The sequence below is a fragment of the Saccostrea echinata genome, unplaced genomic scaffold (assembly GCF_033153115.1).
Source record: "Saccostrea echinata isolate AGI-Se365-2 ecotype Australia unplaced genomic scaffold, CSIRO_AGI_Sech_v1 ptg000009l, whole genome shotgun sequence".
In the NCBI taxonomy this organism is placed as follows: domain Eukaryota; kingdom Metazoa; phylum Mollusca; class Bivalvia; order Ostreida; family Ostreidae; genus Saccostrea; species Saccostrea echinata.
Window position 1 is genome coordinate 18,615,030 of NW_026889758.1, and position 12,790 is coordinate 18,627,819.

At 33.2% G+C, this 12,790-nt stretch overlaps 1 protein-coding gene across 1 annotated transcript; it reads left to right on the forward strand.

Moving 5' to 3' along the window:
• Positions 1-8,903: 8,903 nt before the first annotated feature.
• On the forward strand, positions 8,904-12,476 carry LOC133182492 (uncharacterized). The gene is made up of 2 exons (XM_061317337.1): positions 8,904-8,942; positions 11,856-12,476. Exons 1-2 carry the CDS (start codon positions 8,904-8,906, stop codon positions 12,336-12,338), a joined length of 522 nt encoding a protein of 173 aa, XP_061173321.1. The 3' UTR covers positions 12,339-12,476.
• Positions 12,477-12,790: the final 314 nt, after the last annotated feature.

Below are 12,790 nucleotides of genomic sequence, written 5' to 3' on the forward strand. Positions count from 1 at the left end.
TTTCCATTTAGTAAAGTGAGACTGAGATCAAATGTAAGCTTGTATAAGTTTTATGGCCCCAGAGCCTGGTCTCCAAAGACTACATAGATATTGTCAATGAAAAACTCCAGCATCTTTTTAATATCAACTTCAGAGTACTTGTATGTAGAATCAGAGTGATTTTTAAGATGTAATTTTGTAGATGATTACAAGATTGAAAATGAATGGAAATTTACAAGTTCCATTTTTATCGAGGAAGCAGTTGTCTTGAAATGAAGTCACGTGACGACATGGTGTAGGCGACAGTTTTTGTCGGTCCGTAAAATATGTGAATTTTTCAAAAGGAAAATCATGGATCACATAGTGAATCAGTGTCACAGGTAACAAATGTATCTTGTAACTGTATATGATCAGAAAAGTCAAGGCACAGATGCTAAAACTTGTATTTTAAAGCCTAAATGTTGTTGAGATGGTCAACGGTCACCGTTGAGTACAGTTCACTACAAGTACAAACGGCATCATCGCTTACAAATACAAACGAGTTTATTTGTGTATTGTTAGCAAACCCAAATCTATTTGTGACTGTGTGACTCTATGTTAAATCTGTGTGTATCTTATGAAAATTAATGATGGGTGGAAGAGGCTATTCAACAAATAAAAGCTCAAACAGAGGCAATAGCGGTAACAGAGGTAACAAATCATCAAATGTTCATTCTGATCCTTCCGCTTCTATCCTGTTCTCTACTCAAGGGTCATCACATAAACCTAAGTCATCGAAAAGATTCAGACCTAGTTCAAATTCAGATTCTGATCTTCCACAAGACCTGATTGAGCTCAGTAACCTTTTAGACAATCTATCTGGTAACAAAGAACTACTTAAACAGGCCACAAGCATTATACTGGACAAACCCGAAATAAAAAATTGTATTCTCAAGGAATTATCAACCGAAGTTAGAGAACTTAAGGCTAAAACTACAGATCTAGAATCTCGTCTCGATGATTTGGAACAATATTCCAGAAAAACCTGTTTAAAATTTTCCGGAATTCCGGAGAGAGACAATGAAAACACAGATGAGATCATTTTAAACATAACAAATAAATTAGTTCTACCAGTAGGTGTCGAGAAACTGGACAAATTTGCAATCAGTACCTCCCACCGACTTGGCCCACCACGCCAGGATAGACCAAGGGATATCATAGTTCGGTTTGTACGGTATAATGACAAAGCTACAATTTACAAAAACAAATCCAACCTTAAAGGGTTCAACACAAATCAAGACAATGGTTACAAAATTTATATCAATGAAGCCCTTACTCAGCGGCGTGCAATCCTATATGCCAAAGCTAGACAGGCGCTGCGAAACCAGATAGTAAAGGGATGCTGGACCACAGACGGCAAAATTTACATCAAAACAAACGATGACAAAAGAGTGACTATTAGGTCACAAGATGACCTAGACGCACTTAACACTAACGAACAAGTGAACAGTGACTGTGAAACAGACACGGACGAAACAAGCGAACCAGCTATCAGTGATCAAACCAAACGTAACTCGTTCTCCGACGTTGTAAAAAATAATAAAGACGAACCGGTGGACAGCACAAGAGCCGCCGATACAGCCAATTCCTAGATATGTATCAACCATCAACCCGCTATATCACAAAATTAAACATTTCATCAGTGCAATTACAGATGTACGTGGGCAATTCACAGATATAGCTAAATCAATCCCAGTTAATTTAAAGTATATAATTCACTTATTACGGACCCTTGTACATAATTATATCAGTTTTGAATGTTGCATGTCATTACGTTGTCTTATATCCTGATATATTGTCATGTATTGTTTGGGAACTCACTTGTAGATGAGTCGCTTCCCAAACAAATTTGTATTGTAGATTTTCTTCTGTTTTTGTTCATATTTTTTCTGTTTGTATGTGAAATGCTGTTTATTTGTTTCCAATTTTCTGTTTTTAAAACATCCACAGTTTTATATATCTACAACTGTCAACACAGTTATTACAAACAAACAAAACCAACTCTTAGACCTTATGCATATCGTGTACATTTTTTACATAATTTTCCGTTTTGCGGCAAATTCAATGTCCTTAGACCTGACATTATAGACAATGGGTAACAGCATAGAGCAATATAGAGCCGCAATTGGAACTTTTTACTTTGTGTGTAGGTGTGTAACTTGCTCGAGATTCTGGAAGATTCAATTAATTATTACAGCCTTACACTAAAACTCTAGTTAGTTATATATTTATCATGTAATGAATGTATGTTTAAAACAAATATGTTTGTATATATCAATATTTTTTTTCTCTATATATAGACCTTGACAGTTGTATCCATTTATGGTGAGAACCTCGTAAGTTGTTAGAACTTGTGTTCAAACCATTTGTATATTATTTATACAATAAAATATGTTCAAACCAGTTGTCTAGTATGATGCAAAAAGTCTGCTCTTTAAGTTATCGTGAGGAATATTTGTATAAAAAAAAGTCATATGTTTTGATGCTATTGATTTTTGAAAAGTTTTGAGATTTTAAAATTTTCAAAAGTTCTTCGAAGTTTTTTAGAATCCACATTTGATTTACACAACTTCTTGAATATGTTGTAGCACAGTAAGTCTGAAGTTTAGCCTCCACAGCAGTTAATATTTTGGTAAGGAGTAATGATACCGGAATGAGCTTTGTTGAACATTTACTGGACCCTGCAATAATATATCTTTGTTTGTAAAGATTTTTTTTTAATGTTTTGGAATCCAGGTAAGTATGAATACAGTATAGGTGCCGTAAATCAAACTTCTATAGACTGGAATATCAAAAGTATCTAAAACTGAAAGGTACATTGTAATTTTAAAGAATTTCATCTTTTTAAAGGTGGAAGTCCACCTTAAATGAGTTCTAATAATATGCCTTACAAACAAAGACTATATTGTTATAAGATTTGACAGATGGAACCAAAACAGTTCTTCATGAAGTCTGTCTAATTCTTGTATCACTTTCGGTCTACTGAAAACTGAAGGATAGAAAGTTCGGATTCAGTTGTACGGATATCTATTTTTGAGGATCAATTTTCAATTTTAAGAAACATTATTGTCACAATTTACTTGAAATCGAATGATCACTTGCATTACTTTTAAACTACTGTAATCGTCCTAGTTTACATCTACTAGTAATTTATGTAAACTTTATACAATCGTAGAATTGTCCTTATATATACCTATACATGTATTAATGTATTAACAATTTGAATAAATACTGTTGTCGCTGTAATTGAAAACTATATAATCTCGAGATTCTTTTCTTTTTAAATATTCTTATACATTTGTTAAATCTGAATTAACCTATATGATACTACAACACATATTTAATTTTGAAAAAGCTTCCACTTATAATAATAAAAAAAAATTAAATTTTTTTTAGAGGACAGATGAATGATACATACACGTTTTATCACATGTTTTAAAGAGTAGAGCTAAAAATTCATTATCATCAAAATCCTTATACATGTTACCATTCAATGTTTGCTATAAAAATTCAACATACGGTACCTGCCATAGTTCCCCAGGAAAAATGTTGAAACACAAAAAAGTATTATTGAACGGAAATCACAGTTGTTCAATTGATCAGGAAAATACATGCAAATTATATTTTCAATTACTTTAGGCATTAGACTAGGATTGAATTAGAACTTTTCAGCGAGCAGTGTTTAGAGCTTTCGTTTAAGAAATGAAAAACATTTTTTAGTGAACATGGTGTTATGAACAACATTAGCTGCAGACATATTCCATGTTGCCCAATAGAGGGTCATGGTAAATATGTCTGCAGAGCTTATGTTGTTTATAACACCATTGTCACTGAAACAACGTTGTTTATTACTTCTATGTTTTAAAAATTTCAAAAGAAACCCTGAACTGGATAAAGATACGACTGTTTGTCTTCACTGGGAAAAAATCTTACGACAATAAAATCAGCAGACCTGGCCCCTAGACCATAAACTGACTTAATTCAAAATTTCGATTTCCAATATAATTAACTTTTGAAATAATTTTGATAATGAAACAAAATTTTTATCATATATTTGAATTTAAATGTTTTATAAAATTGCAAATTTTTAAGCAAATACATTAAATAAAACTCAAGATATTAAAAATCAAAATTCTGACTTAAGTCTATTCTCAGTTTATGGTCTTGGGTCCTGGGGGTCGTAACATATAGGGTACTTAAGTCTATGACCATGCTTACGAAGGACTTAAGTACAATCTTAGACTTAAGACTGTAACTAGAAGCGTCACCTTATTTCCAATAAACCATATCACATACAATATACATGACATTTGCTTCTTAACTCCCGTTATCTGGCTACAAACCGCACTGTCTTTAAATTCTCGTAAATTTTTGTTTTGGTACAGTTGTGACGCCATCGTTCAAAGTATTGAACGTCTGTGAGAAAAATAACATTATTGTGTGAAAAAAGAGAATGCTTCCATACTGATTGTAACTTAAGATAGTCCGATCCCCAGGTTCTGAAAATCAGCAGTTAAGTGATTGAAAATGCTCACAAAAATGTCTTTGAATTCACAAAATAATGGGTATTTACCCATGGTATTTCTCCAAAGTTCATCATTAAAGTTAATCATACTATAGAGGGAAAATTTTCAAATTTCATATCTATTTTCAGGAAATACGAATAAAAACACCAGTTATGCATTTTTAAAATGAAAATTGATCAACAAACATATTTTGTGATAAAAAAAAATATAGGTATCCAGGCATTCAGAGAAAATTGAAGGTTTTTCATACTATTAAGGTATTTTAGTTCTTCTATTTACTTATTATATAATACATAGTGTAAAAACATGCTGTATCATTGCAAGACATCATAGATCACTTGTAATTTCATCTCATGCTAGTTAGAGTTGATATCTAAGGCTAGATTACAGGAAATTCGAATTCTCTAGAATTGTATTTATTTTTGTTCTTTTATAGGGTAAAAATGTAAACTTTTTACAATACTGTTTCTAAGACTTCAAAGAACCTTGAATCATATGGAGATGCCTAAATCCTTTTGACTAAGAGAGATATCTTTATAACCTAGAGAGATATCTCTTTAAACAAAGTGGAAGTGACATCTCTCAAAGTAAAAGAGATATCTCTCTAAATGAAAGAGATGTCTCTCTCTAAGTGTCAGAGATATTTCTCTAATTGAAAGAGATATCTCTTTCTTAAAGAGATATCTCTTAAAGTTAAGAAATATCTCTTTATGTTGAGAGATATCGCTGTTTTTTAAGAGATATCTCTCTAAAATAATAGATATATCTGTAAATTTAAGAATTTTTTTTATTTTTTCGAATAAATAGCAAAAGGGCTTGCTATACTTCTGTGCAAGTGTGAGAAAAGAACTGCAATCATAGCAAAAGGATTTGCATTTATAAACATATGAGCGCAAGTAGTGAGTGCAGGTTCATAAAGAAAAGAAACAAAAAAAAGAGAATAGGCAAATTTATTAATATAATACTATATTCTTTTGCTATCAAATGTTTTTTTTCTTCAAGAAACGTTACTTCAATATTTTAAGATTTCACAAAAAGTTCTTTTACAGTCAAATTATTATAGTAAATTAAATATCTCACCATGTACGCGTCATATCGCTTACAAGTACCAAACAGCAGTGCAGATTGAAAAAAAAAATCATGAGGTCAAAGTTTTTAAAATTATCTATTCTCAATTATTTTTGAAATATAATTACCAACCAATATTATAGCGATTTGATGTATACAAAGCGGCTATTCATTCACGCGGTACATGAAAGTGTTTGACGCGTGACCAGGTAATTGTCTCCAAAACATGCAAACTCCGATTATCGGGTAGCACAGGTACATGAAGCTGGCCTGTCAATCAAATTGGTAGCTTGTTTTTCTAATGATTGACAGGCGGTATATTATTGATCTCGAGTTGGCTAGAATTTGGGGGGGGGGGGGCGTTAACGTAAAATTGGGTGTTTAAGCCCAACCCATTAAACTAGAGTTTTATACTCAGAAACTTCTTTCTTCTACATGTTCACCACTCACTTTGGTGTTAGACGAGTTATCGTTCGAAAACCATTTTGGCAAAGAACACTGTAAAGACAGAATATAGAGGCCCGTTCTGTCCCCTTTTTGGCGAAAGACCATATTTCATAAACAGACAAAATATATAATTTTGCACGTCTACAAATGAGCATTGACATTGAATGATAAGCAGTCACAAAGGTGACGAGGAGGTTATGGCTTTGTTCCTTTTCAAATTTTCTTCATCAACTTAAAGATAAAAAGAGTAAGTACACAATAAGCACACAGATTACAACCTACATGTATCCAATCTACCTCTTTATTTATCTATATATGATCTGATACATCTAATGCTCTGTGTTACCAAAAGAAAACTTCTAAAATTTAGTATAGCTCTATAAAAAGGAAGAAATTTAGGAAATTCTTATATTAAGATATTCTATGAACAAATATTATATCGTTCTTTCTTATGATCATTTGTTGTTGATCTTTTTTTTTATGTAATTAAATCAATACATTTTTTTACCTCAAAGATTATTCAATATTAAGATTTCAGGAACAATTTCTTTATAGTTAGCCTAAATTGTTTGTTATAAACAAAATAAATTATTGCATTTGTTGCATTGTTTATGCAGTATGTCTTTACCAAAACTTCATAGAATACCCTGTTAGTAAATGAAAGATCTTCAATGTTTACAACAGAGCTTTTGAGAAGGATCTGACTAAGAAGATATGGGAAATAGCCAAAAAGGAAAGACAATGTAACAACGGAGAGTGTCACAGTGGTTTTAGTCAGCTGAGGTTTCCTCCGAAGTTTAGAGTGGCTGTTCCACCGAATCTCATTCAGCATCACGTGACCACAATCTCGAGAGATTGAAAATAGGGAAGAAAACCTACTTTCATGTAGGCTGCTTTTTATGCTGATCCCTTGCGAAGAAACTGATTGTCCACTTTCAACTCGAGGCAAATTGCTACTTTTTAGCTGAAATTGAAATCGCTTCCATTGCGAAATACGTTTAAACACTTTTGTGTATAAATAAAATAGGATGCACAATGATGTCACAAAGACTGTTAAAAGAAAACCGTAATATAGACCCACAAACATAGAAGATTTAACATCATCAGCTACTGAACATGTGCTACCCACAAGTCTATGTATGCATTTGTTTCTCACTGTCGATTTACCATAAATGCACGCTGTTGTCCATGAAATTACCGTTGCAGTGGTGATGAGAACAAGCACTCTAATTTTTGGATTCGCATTAGAGTACGGTAGTGGGGAACATATTTTCTGATATCTGTCTAAAGCAATGCATATCAACATTAGTCCCTCACAGGCGTATGTTAACATGGAAACGCTTCGAAAGATTCTGCAAGCAATGTCATTGTCGAACATCACTGGATTTCCTATTACATATATCTCAAACGGGATGCTTAAAAAACAGCATGCTAGATCAAAGATAGCCAGCCAAAGAATGTAAGTGTTAGCCGTTGTTCGTTTAAATTTTGTACCGTAGGCATAAACTACAAAACCATTTCCGATTATACCGACAAACATGATTATCCCTGAAAATATCATGGCAGCAATATTATGTGAAACTTCCTTATAGTTCCACATCCACAATAACAACTGCATGTCAAATTTTAACGATACATTAACCAAGTGTGTACATTCCATCATCGGTACTTTTACACTGACATTTTCTGTTCATTATATGCATGATTTGGTTATTTCTTCGAAGAAATGTTACCCATAAATGAACTACTTCTTGTATGTTTTTCTATTAATGTAGCTAGGTTGGTAGAGCAAGTTATTAGCCGAGATTTGTTATTTGTCCTTCGTGCATCTTTAGCATATGGTCTTGATAAGGGATTTGAATTATAGTTTTGTAATATCAAAAAATTGTGCAAATATTAAATTTGGCTGATATAGGATGACGTCAACCCACTTCATTTTATAGGTGAACATCTGCAGTACACTTGCAAAGGAAATAAACATGCGTTTGATAACCCCTATTCAAGAAAACAACGAACACTGGAGGTTCGTAGATCGGTCAGGTAGTCGAACACTGGAAGTTTTTTAGATCGGTCAGGAAGTATTGCTGTTCTCAGTGATCATAAAAAAAATGTCGATCTCAAGGAACTTCAAAATATTACTAGTACAATCAAATGAATTGCCTATGTACTCGATAAACAATTAGTTAGGGTATTTTATATGATGTAAAACACATATAGTAAGGTAAATATCGGGACATTGCAGGTAATCAAGTAAACGTGTTAACAGTATGATGGTAATTTGCTGAAACCGTGGGTTATGTTTACAAAATCATGTAAAGAAGAGTGTTTTACTGAAACTTAACACAAAAATCGAAGGTAAAAAAAGATTTCTACAGCCAGAAGTTTCTCTGACTTTATTCAAATATGGATATCAAGAAACGACAATCTAAAAAAAAAAATCAACACACCTGAATTCTTTGGCAGTGCCCAAAACAGTTCAAAAGACGATTACTGAAAAGACACAATCATAGAGTACATATAGCTATGTTTTCTACAGTATACTATATATCGGCAAAATTATTGGACCCCCTACCCCCGCATTGTATTAAACTGCAAGATGATAATTATAACATTTTAATGCTGCATAACATTGTTTGTTGAAAATACCTTTAAAAATGTTTCCTATATAAATCTAAACTAAAAAATCGAACATTTCCAATGTTTTACTTAGCGGTCCAAAAAAAAAAATCGATGTTGAACCACTGAGTGAGATATTCGACCTGTCGAAAAGATATTGGAACCACTATGACGGTTTAATTTTACCTCGCACTGTAGGCGAGATCAGCTATATCAATCATCGCAAATATGGAAGCCAGCGCAAGATATGTCAAAATAAAAAAAAAGGTATTAAAAAAAACCAAAAACATTTATTGACTGTGTTCTCGGGCGAAATGCGTTTTGTCGACTCCTCAAACGTATCTATTTGCTTTCAGTCTAACAACAAACAGTTTGGTTCTTGGATCCGACAAAATGCATGTTGCCCTCGAACACGGTCAGTAAATGTATATTGTATCACATTTATTTCAATAGACTTAACATTAATCTTATGACAAAAGCATAAAAATACACTTATAAGAAAACATTGATGTAACTTTTCATTGCTATACAGCAGACCTATAATTCCGATGGATTCTAATTGTGCTCCTTGATTAGCCGACCGGTTTTTATATTCCTATGAAGCAGAATTTATTCAAAAATTTCTACGTAAAGAGAAGAAAAAACTTGTTTTGGCCTTCAACTCGACATTAAGATATGCCGACAACGTATTATCAATTAACAATTGTTACTTCCATTCATATGTCGACTCGATATATCCCAGTGAACTTGAAATAAAAGACACCATAGACTTCGCCACATCTGTTTCATATTTAGATGTTTCACTGGCCAACTAACAAGTAAATTGTATGACAAACGAGATGCATGTCTTCAGTTTTTCTATAGTCAGCTTTCCTTATTTATGTAGTAATACCCCGCTGTCATCTGCATATGGTGTTTACATCTCCCAACTGATTTGATACTGAAGAGCATGCTCCGAGTAAGATCATTTTTTGAACCGACGGAGGCTACTGACAGATAAGTTGATGTTACAGGGATTTTGAGCTTGTAAGCAAATTAAACCTTTCACTGGGTAGTAATTTGCCTGACGTGTTTCATACTAATTGTAAGTCCTTTGTTTTTATACTGAATTTGACTACGGAATGTCCCGTCTACCTGATCAATACAAAGGATTCACCGGTCAACAGGAGATGCTCACTTCTTCGAGGCACCTGATCTCACCTCTGGAATTTCAGGGGGTCCGTGTTTTATGCCCTGTTCACAGATTTGTATTGTTATGGATTTTTTTTTTTTTTTTTTTTTAGATATGTCACTGTTCGTTATCTTCTCCTTTCTCCTTAGTAGTTAACAATGCTTTTTAGACAGAGACTGCAATACAGCATATACGCTAATACTATCTGTTTATATTTTTTTACGTGCACGAATGAGAACCCTGTCTCCAACACTTCACTATCAATTACACAATGGCATGAATAAGACAAGAAAAAAAAAATAAATAAGAGTTTGGAGACTCAAAACCTTGCCGTGACAAATATTCCAGGTACGAGTGAATTTACCCACAAGTACAGTTACTCATCTTGGAGGCGAGTCGACCTTACTGAGTGTGTACTATCTGGTTTTAACCGACAAACTACACAACCCCTTCTCATAACAAAGCTGACTCCGAGTCTTTTTTTTCACTGGAATTTGATGTTTCATCCGATGGGACTCAAAGACACACCGTCCTTTAGGCATTATACATTTATGATAGGAGATTTCGAGTTTATCTTTGTTTATCAATTTTCACAACTGACGGACAAACTGATTTGAAGATAACGAACAGTGATTATTCTCAAAAGTCCATATACATATTACAATATAAATTGTAAGCAGCGCCAACGAACTTACAGGTACACATCACATCTTTATCGAGATTTAGAAAAGATAACAATTCTAAAATCTTTTATAACTATTCCCTAATGCCTTTATAAATATATAGCAGTTCGTTGAAAAAAGATTAATAAAATATCTAAGAGAATATTTACAAATTGATAGATTTAATATTATTAATTTGAGGTTCTCTCCAAAGCTCCTTGCTTAGTTTGATAACGGGGCTGGTGGCAGTCGGAGACAATAACATGCCCAGGAAGATATTTTAATCTATATCAGTGATAAAGCTTGGCCAAACAAGGCTTACTAAAAACCATGTCTTCATACCTTCGGACTCTTGACATGGGAAACTCCTACATAAAAAGACAATTCCTATCTATTTTGTACATGCAACAGGGACTTGGTAAACAATTCATGGCGAATTCGAATTGATATTTTTAAATTTAGATTCTACTTAATCCTGACAACACTTGACTTGGGTGTAATGCAAACCTCCATCAATTTCCTGCCGAGTTGAACAATTTATTACCTGTGATATCAATGACGTGTTCATCTGATTTTGTTAGAAGTCCCAGGAATTCGAGAGATCGCCAAACCACGATGTTTTTGGTTTATTTGACAATTTTGTTTATTTCCTTTGGTCAAATCAAGGTGGGTATACTAGTTGATTGGCAAATAATTTTTTTTCTTATGGTCAAGATCGAGTAAATGAAATGAGCCTACAGATTTCTCAAATTTGAGAATTTAATTCCTTTAATGATGCTTTATAAAAATTATAGCTTGGTTGAATAAGGTGTATCGGGGCATAGCTTGTAAGTAAACAATACGAAAAATCATACTTTAAACTGTCGTTTTCATTGAACAATTAAGAAAATGCGACATGAATATTGGAGGATTTTTCTTCCATATCAGACGAATGAAAGGCATCCGTATTTCCCACAGTCTCTTAAGAAACGGTAATTTGTATGTTCTTAGCCACTTCTTAAAAATAATTTCAAATTGAATGCCGTGAAAATACTTTATTTTCTAGGGCCTATATTATTCTATTAGAGCAGTAAAGTACGGGAAAAAAAATTAAATTGATTATAAGGTCATAATAGATCTAGCACCAAAAAGACAGTCTCAGGTCATTTACTATATCTTGACCTTAACCGTGTTTCTTTTCTTTTTCAAATATTTCATTCTCACTCTCAATTATTCTTAACATTCATGACAATAACAATAAGGTAGTTTAAAATTTAATATGTTTGTTATTCTTGTTTGATGAAATATATTTTATCTCCAGCATCCCATTGTCATCACTATATTATGAGGAGATAAATATAATTACAGGCTGTGTCACAGTGTCAACCAACTGTACCATCATGCAACTGCACTTTTTCAGAGGAAAGCGTGTTTGACACGAGATCAGAAATCATGGCGGCATCCGTTGGAGCAATGTCTCCACTTCTTCTAACCGGAATCGGCTTTGCAATTTGGAAATACATCCAAAGCAAAGCTCAAGACATTCCATTTGAGCGAGCACCATCAGACATCTCTGATGATTATTACGAACAGAAGCGCGGATCAAAGGGAAGGGTTAGTCCGTTAGGGTCAGATTATAACTACGCCCGCCGTGGATCAACACCACTTTCTATTTCGGACACAGACAACGAATACTACATCTCCGAAACTCCCACCTCGGAAACACCATTGTCAGACATGAATCAAGACGAAAAATGGAGGGTACCCACCAAAGCGCAACCGCCATCAAACAATGGCCGCGTAGTTGTCGCTCCAGCCAAATCTGACTCTCTCAATGGATGGATGTTCTGAAAAAAAATTGTGACGTGTTGTTGGAATTCTTTCTTGAAGCATAATGAAAATTAATACAAATAATTATATGCTTTGTTTCCAAGTATTTAAATGAAATCAAAACATGTGAAAGTTAAATATGTGACTCTTCATTTTGACAACCCCCTTAAAGTCATATATGGCGTATTTTTGATAAGTTTTGACTAGCTAAAATTAAAAATGTCTTCCTATTTGTTTTATTTCTTTATATAAAGATAGGAATTCCTGTAAATTACACAATTTGAATCAATTGCGTTTCATAGATATTAGAAATTTAAAAAAATGATTTATTAACCGACTCCGCATTTAAATATCAGATACAGTTTTAAGTCAATTTAACTATAGAAACGTGGGGTTATTCAAGTTCAAAATCTGTGAAAATTTTAATTTGAACGTAAATAACAAATATCTTGTTCATTTACATTCAATCTCGT